Source organism: Lotus japonicus, chromosome 2 (assembly GCF_012489685.1).
Source record: "Lotus japonicus ecotype B-129 chromosome 2, LjGifu_v1.2".
Taxonomy (NCBI): domain Eukaryota; kingdom Viridiplantae; phylum Streptophyta; class Magnoliopsida; order Fabales; family Fabaceae; genus Lotus; species Lotus japonicus.
This window is the reverse complement of record NC_080042.1, coordinates 61555200-61578435: the sequence shown is the minus strand read 5'-3', so window position 1 is coordinate 61578435 and position 23236 is coordinate 61555200. Positions and strand designations below refer to the sequence as shown.

The following is a 23236-nucleotide window of genomic DNA, read 5'->3' as shown; positions in this document are numbered from 1 at the left end:
GAAGAAAGGAGATAGGAAGTAAAGATGTGATATGTGATTTAATTGATAGAGAAAAGAGAAATAATAGAAAATGAAGGTGGAAAAGGAGTGAAGAGGTGTGTATATATCATAAATCGTTCTTGTCTGTTTTAAACTGAGTTAGGTCCAATGGTTTCAGACAGACACAACAAAGTCTGAAATGAGGACCAATAATCTTAAACCAAGTATCCCAACGAGTGGACACAACGACACAATATTATATCCCCATGAGTCACATTATTACTTTCCCTTTCATTATTTGAAAATGAAATTAAAACATCATTAGTACAACTACAAACATTACTCACCATAGCACTTAATCAGTGAGTGATCACTTTAAAAAGAGATAGTTTCTCCACTCGAAGTCATATTTTGTGGCAAAGTTACAGAAAAACAAGGAGAAATTTAGAAAACATGGCAGAAAAGAATGTCCCTAATGTGTTGCTGAACTCAGGACACAAAATGCCAGTTATTGGCATGGGAACTTCAGTAGATGATCGTCCATCAAATGATGTCCTTGCTTCCATCTTTGTTGATGCCATTCAAGTAGGCTACCGCCATTTTGACAGTGCTTCTGTGTATGGGACAGAAGAAGCAATAGGCCTAGCTTTGGCAAAAGCTTTAGACTTGGGTCTTATAAAGAGTAGAGATGAAGTTTTCATCACTTCAAAGCCATGGAACACAGATGCACACCAAGATCTTATTGTTCCTGCTCTCAAGACCACATTAAAGTAATTTCTCACTTTTATATGTTTGGATTAACTTCTATTTTCTTAGAATCAATTCTAGGACATAGAAGCTACTCAGTGAAGCTTCTCCCTGTAATTTATTATGACTTTAGAGTCAATTGTAGAAGAATTTCTCAACATGCCATTAATTGTGTGGTTTTCACTTCTTTCTTCTTACCATTAATGTTGCTTGAATGTTTTATGTGCTGTGCACAATCTTGTTTAGAAAGCTGGGGGTGGAGTATGTGGATCTTTACCTGATTCATTGGCCAGTGAGGCTGAGGCATGATCTTGAAAACCCTGTTGTTTTTTCAAAAGAAGATTTACTTCCTTTTGATATAGAAGGGACATGGAAAGCTATGGAAGAGTGCTACAAACTAGGCTTAGCAAAGTCAATTGGCATATGCAATTTTGGTACCAAAAAACTCACCAAACTCCTGGAAATAGCTACCATCACTCCTGCAGTGAATCAGGTACATATCATAAAGTGATTGACCAAAAGGATCTAGCTATCTGTTTTTGTATAGTGTTATCATCAGGGTTTTAAATTGCGGCTGCAGAATTGCGGATGAATGTGGGTTCAAACTGCAATTGCGGTTGCGATATCGTTGCAAAAACTTCAAAATATTTTACATTGCGGCCGCAATTGAGGTTGAGGATCCCATTTTAAAACTTGGTTATCATAATGGTCTTGTGCTTCTTGGTATTTGTGATCATGATGATTTCAAATTATGTTTTCCTCAGGTGGAAATGAACCCATCATGGCAGCAGGGGAAACTGAGGGAGTTTTGCAAGCAGAAAGGAATTCATGTTAGTGCCTGGTCAGCTCTTGGGGCCTATAAGGTAACTTGGGGTTCAGGAGCAGTCATGGAGAATCATATCCTTCAAGACATAGCAACTGCAAAAGGCAAGACAGTAGCTCAGGTAATTGAAAATTATGAGCAAGAGAATCTAGCAATTGATAGCTTTCAATAATTTGTTGCACATTCTGAAACAATAAACTAATAATTATCATAAGAAAAAGAAGCCACTACTTAAGACTTCATCAATCAAACATTTACAATAGAAAAGGAAAATTGTAATGTCAGGACCAATATTCATATAAAATGGCTATGTATCCTTTTAATTTACTAATTTAGCATCTGATACATCTTTTTTTTCTTTCTTACTGCTCATCTTAATATATATGTTGTCATTTCAGGTTGCACTTAGGTGGGTGTACCAACAAGGGTCAAGTGCCATGGCTAAAAGCTTCAACAAGGAGAGGATGAAACAGAACCTTGAAATATTTGATTTTGAGCTGAGTGAAGAAGAACTGGAGAAGATTAAGCAGGTTCCACAGCGCAGGCAATACTTAGGAGAAATGTGGCTATCTGAAAATGGGTCTTGCAAGACCGTGGAAGAACTTTGGGATGGCGATGTATGAAGATTTCTTCAAAGTTCATCATATGTATTAGGAAAATAAACTTCAAGATTTGAATTCAATAATATTAGGTTGCTTATATCATCGTGTATTAGCATATGAGCAATCATGGTTGGCTCTATATTCAGATGTATAGACCAAGCTAACCTCTACCTCAGTATTTACTTAGGAAGCGTCCTTGCTTGAATAAGAGTGAGTGTTGTGACGTTTGTGTGAGAGGAGTGGGGATGTAGAGTTACCATTATCATTCAAATGTAACCTCTGTAAAAGATGTCAAAGCTCTGTGGCTCTGCATACTTGTTCCATCTCCAAATAAACCAAAATGTTATTCTAAAACCATTTATGATACAAAGTTTGGGTTTCAAGAGAGAACTAGTGAATAACAACTAGTAAATGATGTCACATAACTTCTAACATGTTCAACTTCTATTTACAATGAAAAACACAAAGTTTATCAATGCATACATCTATGCCCTTCCACCTTTCCCACCAAAGGCAGCAACCATTGTTGCTGTTCAACCATTCCTCCATGAACACCACCAAACTGCATTAGCATCTACGGTTAGTTTTTTTGAATTTTGCTTAGTTACCACTTACCAGAGTTTTCTTTGGAAGAAAATGAATTGCACAATATTTCTGCTAATAAATAGTGTGCCTCCACTAAATACACACAGGATAAACATTATTGAAAAATCAAATGCACAATAGTTCTACTAATAATTGTAAGGGCATTTCTCCGGTCCTTTTTAACAAAAGATGGTTTAGTACCGTTCAGTTTGTTGTTTAAGATATTAGAATTATATCGCAAATTATAAAAGTTTTTGACATAACACATCAAGGCAAAAAGGTACGGAATGTCAAAGGTAGTGACCAGATTAATTGCGGTATATAATTGTAGTTGACCAACGCTGTAATTATGATTAATTGTTTATTAGTTGTTATAGATCAGAGAATTTATTCTCATAATTAGGAGAGATGTTATTTCCATATTTGTAATATGTTATCATTATAAAGTTAGCTCTATGTTGTGTACTCAACATCAACACATTATATATTTTCACCTTAGCAGGAACTGCTGTGAGTTGGAAGTCTAAACTTCAAAATAGAGTTGCCCTCTCAACCACTGAATCAGAATATGTTGTCATTTCAGAAGCAGCCAAGGAGATGATATGGCTGAAGAATTTTCTCAAAGAATTGGGAAAAGAACAAGATGTTCCTCCATTGTTTAGTGACAGTCAAAGTGTTATTTGCCTTGCAAAAAATCCTGTCTTTCACTCCAGATGCAAGCACATACAGATGAAGTATCATTTCATCAGAGAACTTATCAATGATGAAGAATTATCTCTGTTGAAGATCTTAGGGTCAGAGAATCCAGCTGATATGTTGACCAAGACTGTTACAGCTGATAAGCTGAGGCTTTGCATTGCCTCAGCTGGCCTTCGAGGATAATTGAAGACGAAGGCGCTACACTAGGTGGAGAGCAGATTAGCTTACTGCTTACAAGAAGTTACTACAATTAGACTCCAAGTGGGAGAATTGTTATGTTATGTAGTCTATTTGTAGTCCCACATCGCTTATGTAGTCTATTTGTAAGTCCCACATCGCTTAGAATAAGGAGGAGGTTGACTTACTATATAAGCACCTCATTGTAAGCATTATACACACCAAAGAAATATTACTACCTAGTGTAGCCTTGGACGTAGGTACACACATTGTGTTCCGAACCACGTTAAAAACTCCTGTGTGATTTTTCTTTCTTTCTTCTCTCCTTTCTATTATTGCTCCCAACAACTGGTATCAAGAGCTTAGGGTTTGTGGGATAGATCCTCAGTTTAGAGGAAGAAGTGGGAGCAATGGCGCTAGAAGAAGGGAAGGTGAAGATCGAGAGGTTCGATGGCAGAGACTTCGGGTTTTGGAAGATGCAGATGGAGGACTATATGTACCAACAGAAGTTGTATCAACCCTTGACAGGGAAGAAGCCAAACGACATGAAGCAGGAAGACTGGGATCTGTTAGATCGACAGGCCCTTGGTGTGATCAGATTGACGTTATCCAAAAATGTTGCCTTCAACATTGTGAATGAGAAGACTACTGCAGATCTGATGAAGGCATTATCAAATATGTACAAGAAGCCATCTGCCGCCAATAAAGTACATCTGATACGACGTCTATTCAATCTCAGAATGGGAGAAGGTAACTCTATAACTGAACACATTAATAGCTTTAATACAATTATTTCGCAGCTATCGACAGTGAAGATTACCTTTGACGACGAATTGATGGCCTTGAGTCTGTTACAATCCTTACCGGATAGTTGGGCTGCAATTGTCACTGCGGTTAGTAACTCCGCAAGGGATAACAAGCTGAAGTTTGATGACATCAGAGACCTGATCTTAAGCGAAGATATTCGCAGGAAAGATTCAGGAGAGTCTTCAAACACTTCCGGTTCAGCATTGAATACTGAAAGTAGAGGAAGAGGTAGCCAGAAGAGTCACAATCAAAGCCGAGGCCGAGGCAGATCAAAATCAAGAGGCAGAAGTCAGACAAGAGTGGATAAGCTTCCGCAGAGGGGGGCCATGATAATGTGGAGATGACTCGCACTTGAGGGGGAGATTGTTGAGAATTCAAGTGCGGAGTTGGAGTCTCACATTCGTTAAGTTTGGGTGAGGATAAGAGTTTATAAGAGATGTGACCCATAAACCTAATGCCTTAAGGTTTTGGGTTAAGATGTGGTGTCCAGATCTCCTTGGTGTCTCCTCTCGGCCTTGGCCCATGGGTTCTCGCCGTAACTCTCCCAACAAGTGGTATCAGAGTCGATGGTTCGTGGGACCACGACGACTCCTTGTGTCGAAAGTCTTTCTAGCAGTGTGGCTAGGCGGCGGGTTCCGTTGGCAGAGAACGGCGGTGCAAGGGTGGATAGCTTCCGCAGACGGGAGGACCATGGGTGATGTGGTTGAAGGACTCACACTTGAGGGGGAGATTGTTGGAATCAAGTGTTGGAGTCAAGTCCCACATCAGAGAAGTCAAGGTGAGAGAGAGAGTTTATAAGGAGATGGGCTCATAAACCTAATGCCTTAAGGTTTTGGGTTAAGATGTGGTGTCCAACATCTCCTTGGTGTCTCCTCTCAGCCTTGGCTCATAGGTCCTCGCCGTGACTCTCCCCAACAAACACAGCTGGTTTTCGATCATATCCTAGCTTAGCCAGAAATTCCTAGTCTCCTGTCCTAGACCACGTTTTTTTTCTCAGCCTTGTCCGAGTTCAGACCACGTTCCATTGTGGTTATCCTCGATACACCCTTTGTCAAAAAAAAAACTTGGTTCTTTGTTAGCATTTTTTTCTCAACCTCATGGCTACGGAAAAATATGATGTCTTATTTGTTCACCTTAATGACAAGAACTACTCAACCTGGGCATTTCAATTCGAAATATTTGTCACGGGTAAGGACCTTTGGGGTCATGTTGATCGCAACGACTCAGCTCCTGATAAAGACAAACATAAGACTGAACATGCCAAGTGGGAGGTTAAAGATGCTCAAGTTAAGACATGGATCATCAGCTCTGTTGATCCCAGCATTGTTCTTAATCTTCGACCATTCAAGACGGCTGCCGATATGTGGGACTTCCTAAAGAAAATCTATAGTCTGAATAACGCTGCTCGTAGGTTCCAACTGGAACATGACATCGCCATTTCTCAGCAGGAAAGTCTCTCGATCTCTGAACTTTACTCTCATTTCAAGAATCTTTAGGCTGAATGTACTGACATAGTCCATGAGAACTTGATTGTTGATGGTCTTAAATCGGTACAGTCAGTTCATGAAACTACTAAACGAGATCAATTTCTTATGAAATTGAGATCTGACTTTGAAGGCATCAGGTCTAATCTCATGAATCAGAACCTTGTACCCTCATTGGATTCATGTTTCAATGAGCTATTTCGTGAAGAACAACGCCTCCTCACTCAAACATTCATGGAACAACAAAAGTCCCCCTCAGTTCCAGTGGCATATGAGCACAAGGAAAGCCAAGAGGGCGAGACATGAGTGTTGTTCAATGTTTTTGTTGCAAAGGCTTTGGACATCTTGCTACAAATTGTTCAAAAAAGTACTGCAATTACTGCAAAAAGAATGGACATATTATCAAAAAATGTCCGATAAGACCTCCAAAGCAACCGGTCACAACATTTACTACCTCGGCTGGTTCTTCTATTCCTAGCAGTTCATGCCCCTGTTCAAACTCTGACTCCTGAAATAGTTCAACAAATGATCATTTTCGCATTTTCTGCTTTGGGAATCTCAAATAAGTCTATCTCTACCTCTTCCCCTTGGTACTTTGACTTGGGGGTTTCCACCATATGACAAATAATGCTCAATTCCTTACTAATGTCACCAAATATTTTGGAAATCTCATGATTCATACAGCTGGTGGCAACCAATTACCTATTACAGCCACTAGTGATATTTCTTCAACTCTAACAGATGTTTTTGTTTCTCCTGGTCTCACTAGTAATCTTATTTATGTTGGTCAGTTAATTGACAATGTCTGTCGGATAGAATTCTGAAAATCTGGTTGTCTTGTGCATGATCAACACACATGGAAGATGATCATGAAGGGGCCTAAAGTTGGACGTCTTTTTCCACTCCATTTCCCTTTGTCTCAATGTCTTTCATTGCCTTTTGTTTCTTGTAATTCTGCTAACGTTGATTACCAAACGTGGCATAAACGTCTTAGTCATCCAAACTCAGTTGTACTTCATGACTTGCTGAAATATGGTTTCCTTGAAAATAAAAAGATTCCATCTCTTAGTGCTATTCAGTTTGATTGAAGTTCGTGTAAACTTGGCAAGAGTAAAATTATACCTTTTCCAACTCATCATTCAAATGTAGAAAAACCTTTTGATATGATCCATAGTGATTTATGGGGGATGGCACCTGTTACATCACATGCTAATTACAAATATTTTGTCACTTTTATTGACGGCTATAGTCGTTTCACATGGTTCTTTTTTTTGCGCTCAAAAGCTGAAGTATTTTCTACATTCAAATCATTTCATGCTTATGTTCAAACCCAATTTTCATCAAAAATTAAGATTCTTCGCTCTGACAATGGAGGGGAGTACACATCTCATTTGTTTCAAGAGTTCTTGTAAAATAATGGTATTGTATCTCAAAAGTCTTGCCTTTCAACTCCCCAACAAAACGGGGTAGCAGAAAGAAAAAACCGCCATTTGCTTGATGTTGTCTACAACCCTTTGTTGGAATGTTTTGTGCCAACTCGATTCTGGTGTGAAGCTCTCTCCACTGCTGTGCATCTCATTAACCGCTTGCCTTCTCCATCTTTGAACAATGACACTCCTTTCACTCGGTTATTTGGTCATCCACCCACATATACTAACCTTCGCACCTTTGGTTGTGTGTGTTACCTTCATCTTCCTCCCCAAGAACGCACAAAGCTCACTTCTCAATCTATTGAATGTGCTTTCCTTGGACACTCTACTCACCAGAAAGGCTTTCTATGTTATGATCATAGTCAATGTCGGATTTGGGTCTCTAGAAATGTCATCTTTCAAGAAAATAAATATTTTTTTGCATCTCACCTAGACCATATCTCTCCTTCAATTTCTGTTTATTTGCCATTGTCTTCTAACTCTGCTATAGGACCACAATCAGCAAGACCTCTCTTGACGTATCAAAGGCGTGGTATTGTCACTCCAAATCTGCCACCAGAACCTCCAAGGCCTATTCAAGATCCTTCCCTGCATGTTGATCAAGTACATGTTGCACTACCAGACCTTCTACAACGCAGTTCTCGCGTTCGTAAACCACCTAAAAAGTATGGTTTCACCTCTCCCTTGTCTTTGACAGCAACTTTATCTTATGTTTCTATCCCTTCCTCTTATAAACAGGAAATGGAGCATGAATGTTGGCAAAAAGCTGTTGAAACAGAACTTCTAGCATATAGAAGAAAATTAGACATGAGATGTGGTTCTGTGTCCATCATCTGCCAAACCTCTTGGCAGCAAGTTTGTGTTTTCTATAAAACTTCGTTCGGATGGCTCAATAGACCGGTACAAGGCTGGACTGGTTGTTCTTCGAAATAAGCAACAATATGGACTTGACTATGATGAGACCTTTGCACTTGTCGCCAAGATGACAATGGTGCATACTATTCTTGCAATTGTTGCCTCCCAATCTTGGACATTACATCAGATGGATGTCAAAAATGCATTCTTCCACGGTGATCTCAAGGAGGAAGTTTACATCAAACTTGTGAGTGGTATGCCCACACTCTCCCCTAATGCAGTTTGCAAACTTAAGCGATCTTTGTATGGTTTGAAACAAGCACCAAGAGTCTGGTTCGAGAAGTTTCAATCCACACTACATGGATTTTCCTTCTCACAGAGCCAATATGATCCATCACTTTTCCTACAAAGGACTTCAAAAGGTATTGTGGTACTCCTAGTTTATGTGGATGATATTGTGGGACAGGGTCTGATCAAGAGCTTGTTTCTACAATTAAACAACTGTTGCATTCAACTTTTCGCATGAAAGATCTTGGACAACTCACTTACTTCTTGGGGTTAGAGGTACATTATCAGCCCAAAGGCATATTTTTAAATCAGCACAAGTATATTCAAGACCTGATCCAATTAGCTAGCCTCACCAAGGTGACCTCAGTAGACACCCCCATGGAAGTTAATGTGAAGTATAGACGGGATGAAGGTGACCTTCTAGAAGATCCCACTTTATATCGCAAGCTGGTAGGTAGTCTTATCTACCTCACCACCACCCGACCAGACATTTATTTTGCTGTCCACACAGTCAGTAAGTTCATGCAATCACCTCGGCATTTGCACCTTTCAGCAGTACACTGCATCATTCGATACCTCATTGGCACCTCTAAACGTGGCTTATTCTTTCCTACTGGATCATCACTTCAGCTCCAAGCATACAGTGATGCTAATTGGGCCGGATGTCCATACACAAGGAAATCTTCTGGTTGGTGTATGTTTCTGGGTGATGCTCTAATCTCATGGAAATGCAAGAAACAAGATTCGGTCTCAAAGTCATCAACTGAAGCAGAGTATCGCGCCATGTCTGTGCTTGCTCTGAGATAATTTGGTTGCGTGGCTTTCTTGCATATCTTGGGTTCCCTCAAACACAACCAATTCCACTACATGCCGACAACACTAGTGCCATACAAATCGCAGCAAATTCAGTATACCATGAACGAACAAAGCACATAGAGGTTGATTGTCACTCTATACGAGAAGCCTATGACCGCCGAGTTATCACTCTACCTCATGTCTCAACTGTTTTTTAGATTGCTGATATTTTCACCAAATCCTTGACACGTCAGTGTCACAATGTCCTAGCTAGCAAATTGATGCTTGTAGACTTACCAGCATCAATTTGAGGGGGGGGGGGGGTGTCAAAGGAATTGATTGACTAATCAATTGAATAACCGTAACTGACCAAATTAATTCTTGTATATAATTGTAGTTGACCAAGCCTATAATTGAGATTAATTATTTATTAGCTGTTACAGATCAGAGAATTTATTCCCATAATTAGGAGATATATTATTTTCATATTTATAACATGTTATCATTATAAAGTTAGCTCTATAATGTGTACTCAGCATCAAGACAGTATTTTCATTCCATTTTCTTGAGTTTGACACGGAACTCTTCAATTTCACCGGAGAAATTATCCTAGTTGCTATTCTCTCTTAATAGTCCTCCTAATTACTCAATTGAAAATGTATAAGATATTAAATGCATTTACTTTTTAAATTAATGTTTTCTTCAGAAATTAATAAAAAAGATTTATAGAAGAATATTAGCAATCTTTTCACTACCTTGTGTTTGTCATTAGGCAAAAAAGAGCCAAGAACAAAACAATAGTATGTTGCGTGGGTCTTGAACATTCACTCACGTAACCAAAGGCGTGGACACAAAATAGCCACAACTCAAGTCTTATGATTAACACATGAGACAGTGAATTGTGGGAACCTTGAGCATTCAACCAACACAAGAGAACATGGAAGGAAAGAAAGTCCCAGAGTTTGAACTTAGTTCAGGGAAAAAGATGCCCATAATAGGCCTGGGAACTGCAACAAGTCCTCTTCCACCTCATGAAGAACTCACCTCAATTTTGGTTGATGCCATTGACATTGGCTACAGACACTTTGACAATGCTGCTATTTATGGTACAGAAGAGCCTCTAGGCCAAGCTGTATCCAAGGCTTTAGAGCTAGGCCTTATGAAGAATCGCGATGAAGTATTCATCACTTCAAAATTATGGAACACTGATGCACATCATGACCTTGTTCTCCCTGCTCTCAAGACCACACTCCAGTGGGATTTGGGTTTAACACCCCACCCATTAGGCCTCCCGCCCCACCTTGGGGGGCGAAATTACCAGAAAACCAGTTGATTAAAAACGGTAAATGATTACCCGACTCTATAACGGGTAATCATTTACCGATCGTGTTTAAAACATATAAACACGACAGTTTGGGTTTTGAAACCCATTATTTCAAAACCCAAATTTCCCTCCCTCAATCGCATCCTCTCTCAAAGCTCGGTTCCACCACTTCAATCATCTCAAAGGTCGGTTCTAATCATCATCAAAGCTCCCACAAAGACCCATTCCATTACATTCAAAAGGTAAGTTTTGATTTCAATGATTTTCACATTTGAAGTTTGAATTAGGTCAATGGTTGAACACTAGGGTAGTTGATTGATGATTAGAGGTAGGTTTTGTTGTGTTTTGTTGCCTGAAATTCCATGAAACGAGTACGGGCACGAGTGGGGTGCATTTGGGTCTGTTTCTGGGTTTACTGTAATATCGAAAAATCAATTTCCGATATGATAATGGAAAATGATTTTCCGATATGGTAATGGAAAATGATTTTCCGATATGACAGTATGACAGTGCAGACTTCCAAAATTTATTTCCAATATTTAACCATGGCATGTATTTAGCTTCCAGGATTACTTTGCTGATTTGTTGAGAATTGGAAAAAATCAAGATAGATTTGATGTGTTGTGATTAGGAAAGTTGTTTATTGTTTATTGTTTATTGGAAAAGATTAAGCGCTCAAATCATATGCTTCATGTGTTGTAATTAGGAAAGTTGTTTATTGTTTTTGTTTGCTTGTGATGATGGTTGCTTGACCTTAACACAGCTAGAAATTTAATTTAATCACATTCACATGCAAACTAACAACTAATTCTCTATATTTTCCTTTTCCTATGGTTAGTTGCTAAACGATTGATTGGAAATTTCCTGATTAAGTTAAAAAATGACTCAAATGATATGCTCATATGTGAAAATGCTTTACTTATTATGACAAGTATTGTTAAATTTGTTTGTTTTGCACAGATAGCGAGAATGAAGGGCGGGAGGAAGAGGTCACGACATGCTTCTACTAGTGAGGATCCAGCGGATCGACACGAGCGCTTGCATGCTTCTACCAGGCGCGGCGACCATATTGCAGCCACTCAGGCGGTAGAGGCTTCAGCTCCGTCTCCATCCCCATCTGCTACTCCGGTCGAGGCTCCGTTAGCTACCCCGGCTCCATCTGCTACTCCGGTCGGGGCTCCGTCAGCTACCCCCGCTCCGTCTGCTACTAGGGCTCCGGCTGAGCTGGACCCTGCTCCGTTGTCTCCGATGGCTGAGTTACCTCGTCAGGAGACATCTTCTTCTGAGCCTAGTGGCGAGGATTCTTCTTCTTCTTCTGAGCTTAGTGGTGAGGAGGAGGAGCCTCTTATTCTGCAGGAGGAGATTGATGCTGCTGATGTTATGCCAGATGTGGTGCCAGAGGGCGGTGCAGAGGGCGGTGCGGATGACGACCTCATCCAGAGGGTGGCACCGTTTCCCGGGGGGCCTGAGGATCTGTCGCTTCTTGCGCATTATCCTGACCACAAGGCTCCTTGGACGTGGCAGGCACTTCTTCGCACAGACCCGCGGTACGTGGACCGTCGGACATTGAGGGTGGCCACTGTTGGGGGGAAGGTATGGAACCTCCCCTGTGATGGCGATTCAGAGGCCCACACACATGTGCGACAGCTGCTGCAGCAGACGGGTTTGTATCACCTGCCTTGGTGCGGGTTACCGGAGACAGACCCAGCTGTCATACTGGCCCTTGTTGAGAGATGGCATGAGGAGACGAGTAGCTTCCACATGCCGTTCGGGGAGATGACTATCACCCTGGACGATGTGTCTGCTCTTCTCCATCTTCCCACAGGGTCGAGGTTCTACACTCCGGGCAGAGGGGAGCGAGACGAGGTTGCAGCGCTCTGCGCCTAGCTCCTGGGAGGATCTGTTGCTGCTTATCTGGCTGAGTTTGAGGCGGCGGGTGGCCAGAACATTCGGTTCATTACTCTGAAGACCATGTACACGTCTGCTATGGATGGTATGTCTTAATAATTACTTTATTAAGTTGTATTTATTTTTAGAGTATTATTAATAACTGTTAACTTAATTCATTTCATTGTAGGGGGACGCTATGAGGATGCTGCTAGGATCTGGCTGGTGAACCAGCTTGGTGCCACCCTCTTTGCCAGCAAGAGTGGTGGTTACCACACTACTGTCTACTGGATCGGGATGCTTGAGGACCTCGGTCGTGTGTCGGAGTACGCGTGGGGTGCGATTGCGCTGTCTTCGTTGTACGAACAGCTGAGTCGTGCATCCCGCAGGAAGACAGCGCAGATCGGTGGGTTCACCTCCCTCGTGCTGTCATGGGCGTATGAGTACATATCCAGCAGCGTCATTATCAGGACGGAGGTCCCCGGCTACACACAGGACCAGCCTAGGGCGCAGCGGTGGTCCACGTCTCGGATCGCGCATTCCGGACTCGATGAGAGACGAGTCATGCTCGATGAGCTTATAGTGGATGATATCACATGGACCCCTTTTGAGGACCATCGAGATGTTCGACCGCGGGATCCCAGGGCCCTCTATTCCGGCTACATCCGGACACCTTACGGCCGGTCTGTGAGCCGACATCTACCAGAGCGGGTTATGCGCCAGTTTGGCTTCATACAGGACATCCCTCGACACCCCTCTGAGATCCAGACGACGGGGTCCCTTGCTGAGACCACAGATGCTGCCTATGCTGAGTTTGAGCCGCACCTCCGCCCTCAGGGGATACCTGCTACATATCCGGGAGAGGCGGTGGAGGGTTACATGAGGTGGTATAGCAGAGTGTCACATGTGTTCATCATCCCTGAGGATAGGAGGGAGGAGCTTAGTGCCGTGGTAAGTTTGGATTCTAAACTTGTATATTATTTTTATTCATTCAATTGTGATTTTTGTTAATGAAATTATTTTTGTATATTATTTTTATGCAGTCTGCCATACGTAGGGGTGTGGAGTTGTTGGAGCAGTCCCTGGAGGTGCCAGGTGCTCTTGCTCCAGGGACACAGCCCCGGATCCTCACGGAGAGGGCGCTCGATCTCTTTCGACGGAGTTCCTTCGTTGGTACCCAGGGAGTTGCCTTTTCTGCTATTCGAGGAGCCGCAGCTGCGGGAGGCAGAGCTCGTGGAGGCAGACCCCGTGGAGGCGGAGCTCGTGGAGGCAGAGCTCGTGGAGAGGGTGATCCTGGAGAGGGTGTTCGTGGAGGTCGAGCTCGTGGACCCAGAGGTCGCAGGGGGCGGGGTCGGGGAGAGTGATTTTATTACACTTGTTATGTGGGATCCATTATTATGTATATGTTAGGACTTTTTATGTTATGTTATGACTCTTGCCTTGTTCGTGTTAGGACAAGACATACCTTGAGGGTAACTTTCGCATCTCCAAACCCATTGGGAGTGCAAGATTTGATAACAGCAACAACATTCTCCACCCTCTCAACGTTCGCTGTCAGAGAGCCCAGCGGAGTGGCTATTCCCCACTCTTGCAGGGCTGATAGCCAAGCATGTGAGTTGAAATCAGGATCGGTTTCGGTTGATCCATGATCTAGCACACGCCTCACGATTTCCTGGGTCGGAATGAGTGGTGTGTTAGGGGTGGATCTACGGGCATACATGGCAGCCTGGATGGCGCCAGCCGGGCCAGGAATGAGAGGACGAGAGCTGCCAGAGTTGTTGCTTTGACCTTTGCAATGGCGGAGGAATGGATTTGGGTCTTGTTCCATCGTGTAGAAAGAGGAGTAATAAGAAGAGGCAAGACACAATAGACAGGAAGATGAGGAATGAAGAGTAAGAAGAAGAGGCAAGACACAACAGATATTTATAGCTCAGGCGTGCGGTCAAAACATTTAAGGTGTACTGGTGGATGGTAGAAGAGTGGTTGGGGCTGGTGGTTGAGAGTAATGTCAGGGTTGGTGGTGGAGGGTAATGAAAATGAAAATGACAAGAGTACATCAAATTAACATTACCAAAAGTACATCAAATTAACATTACCAAAAGTGCATCAAATTAACATTACCAAAAGTGCATCAAATTAACATTACCAAAAGTACACGCATGAACCTGCCAATCTACGATGATGTCTAGATTTTCATCATTAACAACAACCTGTGATAAGGGCCACATTCTACCAAATTACAGAGAGTTTACAAATTAATATTACACAATACAAGAACATTCAATCTGTGGTGATGTCCACATAGTCCGCATGACCACTAAAAGCACCAAGCCAAGCTTGGAATTGTGCATCATACATGCCTAAACGTGGACCATATAGGTTGCGCCAGTATTTGGAGGCAAGATCACTGTGCCATTCCCACTGGGGAGCAATAGTCGGCATAGGATGTCCATGAGTTAATTGGAGCTGCATTTTAGAGAATAACCATAAAATTAGATAACTTCCACATACAAAAATTAATCGACAAGCTAGTAGGCAACTAAAATATTAGTGTATTTGGTCAAAATATACCTGTACCCAGTGATTTATCACATGTCCAATAGCTATAACAGAATGCTCATCTCGTGGGCCGGCTCCTATCAGTGGAAAGTATGTGTTACAACCCATAGAGGATAAGGATACGAGAACCAATTGGTACTTTGTGGCAACAAGGTATCCCATCTCTGGCAGTTGAAACCATTTGTCAGGGGTGGCCGGGTCACCAATAGGAAGAGTGAGACGATTATGTAAGCCATAAACAACATCTGTGCCCCACATCCTATTATACATTACCACATTGGTCTCAAGTTCTTGTATCAATGTAGCCCTAACCCAAGGCCAACCGTCCTGACCGGCGGAATGCCCCATTAATGCAGCAATGGATCTATAGCCACAGTTACCATCATCCTCAACATCTGTAATTGTGCCAATATATGGATGGAGAAAGGCTGGAAAGTTACACATGAAATGGCTTGTATCAGACTTCTTCACACGCTTCTTCCTCTTTGCTGGTTGTGAAGACTTCTTTTCCTCTTTAATCTTCTTGTCTGTAAGTTCAAACGCTGAAGGATCACGAGTCAAGGATCCTATTGCTCGACCCTTGGGTTGTTTGCTCTCTTTCAACTTAGGAGTGCGGTTGGACTTTATCCGAAGCTCAGGAGTACATAGTGTACTCCTTTCAGGACAATATATCGCTTGAAGCTTCCTCCTTACCATACTCTGCCCTCCAGTATCCAAAGAATGGAAATAACGTGTCAGTGCCTCAACTTCTGGGTGCATCTCTCCATGGTTTAGTCCGCAAATATCTGAGCTGCCAGTATCTGCAACAGGTACATGCTCCCAACTTAGGCTCTTCCAGAATGGATGAATGGCCTCGTACGGAATCCTCTCATAATCTGCAAGTTCACAGACATGTTACATTGAATCACAAATATAAATAATTGGAAGTAGTTGAGAGGAGAGTGGTTGACCGGTAACCTGCAAGTTGACAACCGCAAGGTAGTCCATGAGTCTCTCTCAATAAGCAATCGCATCTGCCGCCGCAGGCTCGCATTCTTGTCAGTTCAGCATCAATGAGTTTCAGGCATTTGATTGACACAAATCCCCTAATATTTGTGTAGAAAGGGGTCTTGAAAAGGTGATCAATTTTATTCATACTGCGCTCAAACGATGCTACTATCTCAGTGTGGCGATTGGTGGTCAAACTATGCGACGCATTCCATGATGTGGCCAGGTCACCCTTACTGTTCCGCAACATCAACTTCAAGCTGGCATGTGCACCTTCAGCCCTGCAAACCAACAACGCACATGTAAGAATTAATATTGTAATAATCTATGAAATGAAATACATATAACAAGTCATAACATAATTTTTGTACCTGTTACTTGTTGTTGTTCCAAAATGCATCACATGATTTGTCCATGCCTTGGCAAATTTCTGCTTGTGGACCAACCATGTAGTAGAACAATAAGTGGAAAATTTCAACTTGTGTTTATGCTTGCACATGTTAAACAATTCAATCCAATGAGCTTCAAATTCTGGAACTGTTGGAGCATCTACCAATTCGGCCCACTTGTCCATAACCTCTTGAGCAAAATCATCCGTGCCAACATACTCTTTGCACTTTGCCAAAACACACTTGTTGATGTGCCACAAGCATAGTAAATGGGTGGTGGTGGGAAGGCTTTGTGAAGCAGCACTCAATAAAGCAAGATCTCTATCCGTCACAATCACTCTAGGCAACCTGGATTGGTCGGAAATCAGAGACTTCATACACTCCAATGCCCAAATGTAGTCCTCTGTGGTCTCACTGCCAATGTAACAGAATGCTATTGAGTATGTTTTATCCGTGGAGGTCAGGCCAACAATCTCGAGCAAGGGTAGTTTGTATTTGCTGGTCTTGTATGTGCAATCCATGATCACTACATATGGGAATGTGTTGAAAAGTTTGACGGCATTCGGATGAGCCCAAAATATATCTCTAATCACTTCCGATCCGGGTTCATTTCGTTCGAAGTGAACATACTTCTCACCGTCCAACTTCTTCAGCAAGTATTGTATCTCTGTCAGTGACCCACGAACGGATTGTCTGAACCGCTTGCAAACACCATAAATTTGTTGGATGGTAGTCAAGTTTGAAGGATCTTTTTCCTTCAAGGACGCCAACATCTTTCTAGGTGGAACCCAAGTCTTAGCCTGATTTATCACGTCCTCCTTCGCCTCACTATTCAGTCTACCAGCGTAATTGTGGCCAACTAGTGACTCAGCTGCGAGATGGATGTGTCTACCGTCCATCACCTTCAACCACCAACCTTTATCATCTTTCGTACGTCGTCCTTTTAGCCTAAAAGGACAACCTGTCTTTTGTGTTGATGTTCCTTCAACAAGATCCGGTTCTCTGTAGGGAATATACGCACCATGCTTCTCACACCCCAGAATGACATATTCTTTTCTTCCCTTCGCACCACTATCAGACTTTGTTGTCACCAAAACAAAATTATTTGCCATAGAAATGTCGCGAACCCATTTCATAAGATCATCTTTCAAAGGGAAACGCTGTTTCAGGATAAACAAGGCATAAGGCATAAAACAAGGCATAAACAAAGCATGCAAAAATTTGTGCAATGAGTACCTGATCAGTATGATACAAATGAGAGACATCTATAGATATAATCGGAGGTTCAGCTAGTGATGGTTGCTCCTTTGGATTATCATTTTCCAATCCAGCAGCATGTATCAATTGTGATTCACCAAAGAAAAAGGACTCTGTCATCCCTGGAACAAAAACGGTAAATCAAATTCCGGTATAATAACGGTAAATCATAATCCGATACATTAACGGCAATTCATTTACCGATTCGATTCACGATTCAGCAGCCTAAATTACCAACTTAACTAACTAAACTAACTACTTAAACTAACAACTAACTACTTAAACTAACTATAAATAAAGTACCAAAGCTAACACCACTTACCAGAAGTTAAAAGCTTTCCCTTGGTGGTGGTGGTGGTGGTGGAAATGTGGAGATGGTGGTGGTGGTGGGAAGGTGAAATGTGAGGGAGGAGTGGAGTAATGGTAGAATAAGGTAGTTTGGGCGAGTCATGGGGGGCTGGTGGGGGGTTGTTGGAGGGAGGAGTAATGGTGGAGGGGTTGGTGGAGGGAGGAGTAATGGTGAAAAGGTGATCAAACTGCCAGATTACCAATCGGTAAATGATATACCGATATCAATATAAGAATCGGTTAATGATTGACCGATATTGTTCTTCGTGTTCTGAGTAATGGGATAAAGGTGTTCATACTGAGGAACAATAACGGTAAATCATTTACCGATTGTTATTTTGACATCGGCAAATCATTTACCGATGGGTAGTTTTGGAATAAAAAAAAAATGCTGGGGCGCGTAGCCTAAAGGGTGGGGTGCCAAACCCAAATCCCCACTCCAGTGAGCATAATTCTCTCCCTTTTTACCTTCTAAGTGTATATTTGGAAACTCTTCTATAATTAATTATGAAGCCGGAAGCAATTCTGGATCCAGAATTGATTCTGATGAAAGAGAAGCTGATTCGGACATGCTATTATAAGTTTATGCCTCTTCTCTATTTTCTTATTTAATTTTTTGGGCTGGAATTGTTTAGAAAGCTGGGGTTGGAGTATGTGGATCTCTATTTGATTCATTGGCCAGTGAGGTTGAAACAAGATGTTGAAGGCTTCAACTTTACAGGGGAGGATGTGGTTCCCTTTGATATAAAAGGAACATGGGAAGCAATGGAGCAATGTTATAGATTGGGTTTAGCAAAGTCTATTGGTGTTAGCAACTTTGGCATAAAAAAGCTCACACAACTCTTAGAAAATGCCACTATATCTCCTGCAGTTAATCAGGTAGAAAAATTTAGCAAAAGTTTATTCATTCTGTCATAGTGGTGTGATGAAATACACTCATAGGTTATGCTTTTGGCTTTAGGTGGAAATGAACCCATCATGGCAACAGGGGAAACTAAGAGAATTTTGCAAGCAGAAAGGAATCCATGTGAGTGCATGGTCACCACTAGGAGCATACAAAGTATTTTGGGGTTCATCTGCAGTGATGGAGAATCCAATTCTTCAGGAAATTGCTGAGGCTAGAAAGAAGAGTGTAGCCCAGGTGCTGTTTATGATTACAGCTGAAACTATTTTCAATGACAACTATGAACTTTTGGCAAAAAAGATGTCAATAAACTTGAGTTCTTTGCAATTGCCAATAGTATTGATTATCCCATTGATCTAGGTTGAGGGTAAAACAGCCGTAGAATATAGTTCACATTGTTCAACTACCGACCAATCTGCCCTTGTATTTTGTGTACCAAAATAAAAACACTATGCTTGCAACTCACAGTTCCAAAGAGGATTAAAATTCTCTCGTATCACATGATAATATCAAGTGAAACATTAATTTTACACAAAATTTCAGCTTGAGAAATGTCATGTGAGAATTCCACGTGGTTTCTTTTAGCATCACCCAATATTTTACCGCACAAAACCCATCTATACTCGAAATTAATTTTTGGAAATAATTGTTGCTAAGAAGTCTCACATTGAGATATAACTAAATAAGTAGTTGAGCAATCTTCACCCCAATAATTTTGAGATAGTATGAGAGTATATTTTATTGAAGATTTTCCATATATTGGTCGCACATATTCATTCCTGCAAATTCTACACTCTAAATGTTCTACCCTAGGCATACGGGGGTGTTGTGAGAATTCTCACATTAACAAAAATTATCAGAATTGCATTTATGGATCATTTCCTGAAATTAATTTCCAGTAACATAATTGGGTGGTATAGGTAAGTATCACAAGAAATATCCAACTCCAAGGAACAAAGAACAAAGCAGGTCCTTTCAATAGAATCTTAATGCACATGAAATTATTTGTACCATGTATTACATTAGATTATTTGCCCAGAAATTGTTGCATCAAAAGATTGACACTGAATATTAGTTGTTCTAACATCAGAAGTATATTAAGATAGAGATTATGCAGATAGCACTAAGATGGATATACGAGCAAGGGGCAAGTGCCATTGTGAAAAGCTTCAACAAGGAGAGGATGAAACAAAACATTGAAATATTTGATTGGGAACTGAGCCAGGAGGAATCCGATAAAATCAGCCAGATTCCACAACGCAGGGTGTACAGAGCTGAAATGTATGTATCTGAAAATGGACCTTACAAGTCCTTGGAAGAGCTTTGGGATGGCGACCCCTGAGCAGAAATCTCGTTTAAATAATCAAATGCAACACAAGGCTGAATCTTGTTTCATTTTTACACTACACAAAAACATTTTCAACATCCTAATCAAATGTGTGAAGTATCCAATTCCCCTGTAAGCCTGAGCTTATCATGCAAAGGAGGATAAAGACTAATAAACTCTCAACTTAGTTGCTGAAATTATTATTTTGAATTCATATCATGTAGTATTTAATAGTGTATACAAGTTCTTGAATTAAAAAAACTTTTATGTGCTTTTTCTTTACATCATACTAGTAATTGTTAAAGAAGTAACTAGTGCATGTCTAGAAACCTCTACCATTGATTCTGAAGTCATATCAATTCTAAGCAGAAGTTTTTAGAAGTAGCTTCTTGGTGTTGAAATTGATTTTAAGAGGGAATCCGGACATACTATCATTTGATAATGAATTTGGCATATTAAAAATGACCTGATACACATAATTAGATTTAAAACTGCATAAACTACAAGTGAACAACAATTATCACACATAAATATGAAGATACATATTTCTATCTATCTTTAACAAATGGTAAAGGCTAAATTGGTAATTAACTCTATCTCTTAACCCACTTTGCATATGTCAGTATCAATTCCTTCATGTTTGACAGTTAGAAATTTAATAGCAGGAGAAGTAACAGATACATTCAGCAGGTAGTACTCCCCAACAATGAACATTGAAAAAGTATTTCGCTTCAAGTCACTTGACAACTAATCTTTCAGTGTATCAGTTATATAGAAAACATAAAAAGTTTGAAGTACCAATCAAGTGTTGACCTGAAAAAAAAGGGCGTAATCCCCAACAATGAACATTGAAAAATGACAAATAATCCTTGTAGAATGGTCTATTCATTCAAACTTGATGCTTCTCAACTTCTTTCCGAGGCATAGCCACCATCCATCTCTTATCTTGGTAACTTCATTGAAACTCTTCTCTTCTATATATTGTAATCACAACACATTCTACACAAACCAAACCAAACCGCGATGAAGCTCTTCTTATCTTGGTAACTGCATTAGAAACGCTTCTTATCGTGGTAACTGCATTAGAAACTCTTCTCTTCTATATATTGTAATCACAACACAATCTACACAAACTCTTCTCTTCCATTAGAGACTATGGAAGCGAAGAAAATCCCAAAGGTGTTGCTAAACTCAGGGCAAAAGATGCCACTGGTTGGCATGGGAACTGCAGCAATGCCTCTCCCACCACATGAAGCTCTCACCTCTGTCTTGATTGATGCCTTTGAAGTAGGATACAGACACTTTGACACTGCAGCTCTGTATGGAAGTGAGGAGCCTCTAGGCAAAGCTGTCGCAAAAGCTTTAGAGCTCGGCCTCATCAAGAGCCGCGATGAAGTATTCATCACTTCTAAACTATGGGGCACAGATGCACATCATGATCTTGTTCTTCCAGCTCTCAAGACCACACTGAAGTAAGTACAATCCTCAACCCCACTTTGTTTCGAATTCGATTTCCATGCAGTCAAAGATATCCTACATTCACACATTGGAGGGATCCGAACGGTTTGATTAAGATCGGTAGGTTCGTACATTTTATACTTTATGATTGGATGGTAGATATAAATTTAAAAAATGTGCCGATTAATCTTTAATGAAACGGCTCGGATTGCATGACTACGAGAATTTAGGAAATCTCTGACGGAAGAGAATCCAAATTCATCTGTTTCTCCTTTGTATCCCTCTGATTGGTTATATTCTAATAGCATGTTGGGATCAGCTTCTCTTTTCTCATAATCAATTTTGAAACTAAGAAGTTACTTTCAAAAGCTTCTACCCCAGAATTGATTGACATGCACTAAGTATCCTTGAAATTGTTTAGGAAGCTGGGGCTGGAGTATGTAGATCTCTATTTGATTCATTGGCCAGTGAGGTTGAGGCCTGAAACTCAAGGGATTAATGTAACAGAGGATGATGTGATTCCCTTTGACATGAAAGGAACATGGGAAGCTATGGAAGAGTGCTCCAGATTGGGGTTAGCCAAATCCATTGGTGTCAGCAACTTTGGCATCAAAAAGCTAAACCAGCTCTTAGAAAATGCCACCATCCCTCCTGCTGTCAATCAGGTATGAAAATTTTAAAATATCAGATTGAATTTGACACGGGTTATCACCTTTTTTGGTGATTCCTTTGGTTGTAGGTGGAAATGAGCCCAACATGGCAGCAGTGGAAACTAAGAGAGTTCTGCAAGCAGAAAGGAATCCATGTAAGTGCATGGTCACCCCTGGGAGCCTACAATTCTGTGTACGGTTCAAATGCAGTGATGGAGAACCCAATCCTTAAGGAAATTGCTTGTGCAAAACACAAGAATGTGGCTCAGGTGCTCTAACTTTTCTAGATATGAGAAGTTCATTTTAGAAAATAGTAAGGAGATTATGTCCATCTAAAAAATGAAGATAACAGTTTTATATGTCCCACATTTTTTATGTGGACATAATCTCATTATTTTGACAACCAGAGGATTGATTAACAAATGTACATTCATCTTGAGCAATGCCCTTGTCATGCAGATAGCACTGAGATGGATATATGAACAAGGGGCAACCACTATCGTAAAAAGCTTCAACAAGGAGAGGATGAAACTAAACCTTGAACTATTTGATTGGGAGCTGACCCCGGAGGAATCACAGAAATTCAGCCAGATTCCACAGCATAGGATGTATTCTGGAGATATGTTCATATCCAAAAATGGACCTTACAAGTCATTTGAAGAACTCTGGGATAATGACCCCTGAAATCTTTCCTAGTAGCAGCAAATTGTTCTTGAACCATAAGCAACTTTTCCTAGACATAATTAGGATCATCTATTCCACCAAAATAAATAAAGTACATAAAGTACCCAAGTATATGCATCTATTTGTATCTTTGCATCTCCAGGTTGCTTGAGTTTAATGGGAGAAGATTAGGTTATTATGCCTATGTTATT

At 40.9% G+C, this 23236-nt stretch overlaps 3 protein-coding genes and 1 pseudogene across 3 annotated transcripts; 3 read left to right on the top strand and 1 right to left on the bottom strand.

Annotated features, from left to right (window-relative positions):
- The first annotated feature begins 327 nt into the window (after positions 1 to 327).
- On the top strand, positions 328 to 2505 carry LOC130738686 (protein REDOX 2-like). The gene is made up of 4 exons (XM_057590789.1): positions 328 to 749; positions 973 to 1219; positions 1491 to 1670; positions 1948 to 2505. The coding sequence occupies exons 1-4, from the start codon at positions 433 to 435 to the stop codon at positions 2170 to 2172; spliced, it is 969 nt and encodes a 322-aa protein (XP_057446772.1). The 5' UTR covers positions 328 to 432; the 3' UTR covers positions 2173 to 2505.
- Positions 2506 to 10210: 7705 nt separating this feature from the next.
- Positions 10211 to 23229, top strand: LOC130738683 (methylecgonone reductase-like; annotated as a pseudogene).
- On the top strand, positions 11952 to 13924 carry LOC130738685 (protein MAINTENANCE OF MERISTEMS-like). The gene is made up of 3 exons (XM_057590788.1): positions 11952 to 12588; positions 12673 to 13433; positions 13526 to 13924. Exons 1-3 carry the CDS (start codon positions 12567 to 12569, stop codon positions 13844 to 13846), a joined length of 1104 nt encoding a protein of 367 aa, XP_057446771.1. The 5' UTR covers positions 11952 to 12566; the 3' UTR covers positions 13847 to 13924.
- Positions 14635 to 15974, bottom strand: LOC130738687 (uncharacterized). The gene is made up of 2 exons (XM_057590790.1): positions 15054 to 15974; positions 14635 to 14948 (listed from the first exon to the last, which is right to left on the bottom strand). Exons 1-2 carry the CDS (start codon positions 15798 to 15800, stop codon positions 14763 to 14765), a joined length of 933 nt encoding a protein of 310 aa, XP_057446773.1. The 5' UTR covers positions 15801 to 15974; the 3' UTR covers positions 14635 to 14762.
- Positions 23230 to 23236: the final 7 nt, after the last annotated feature.

What these genes read in the sequence shown, in the direction of transcription:
- LOC130738685 (XM_057590788.1), top strand. Translation starts at nt 12,567, where the DNA reads ATGTACACGTCTGCTATGGATG. An exon ending in GTACACGTCTGCTATGGATG is followed by an intron (nt 12,589 to 12,672) that starts GTATGTCTTAAT and finishes ATTTCATTGTAG; the next exon opens with GGGGACGCTATGAGGATGCT. An exon ending in GGGAGGAGCTTAGTGCCGTG is followed by an intron (nt 13,434 to 13,525) that starts GTAAGTTTGGAT and finishes ATTTTTATGCAG; the next exon opens with TCTGCCATACGTAGGGGTGT.
- LOC130738687 (XM_057590790.1), bottom strand. Translation starts at nt 15,800, where the DNA reads ATGCACCCAGAAGTTGAGGCACTGACACGTTATTTCCATTCTTTGGAT. An exon ending in TGATAAATCACTGGGTACAG is followed by an intron (nt 14,949 to 15,053) that starts GTATATTTTGAC and finishes TCTAAAATGCAG; the next exon opens with CTCCAATTAACTCATGGACA.
- LOC130738686 (XM_057590789.1), top strand. Translation starts at nt 433, where the DNA reads ATGGCAGAAAAGAATGTCCCTAATGTGTTGCTGAACTCAGGACACAAA. An exon ending in GCTCTCAAGACCACATTAAA is followed by an intron (nt 750 to 972) that starts GTAATTTCTCAC and finishes AATCTTGTTTAG; the next exon opens with AAAGCTGGGGGTGGAGTATG. An exon ending in TCACTCCTGCAGTGAATCAG is followed by an intron (nt 1,220 to 1,490) that starts GTACATATCATA and finishes TGTTTTCCTCAG; the next exon opens with GTGGAAATGAACCCATCATG.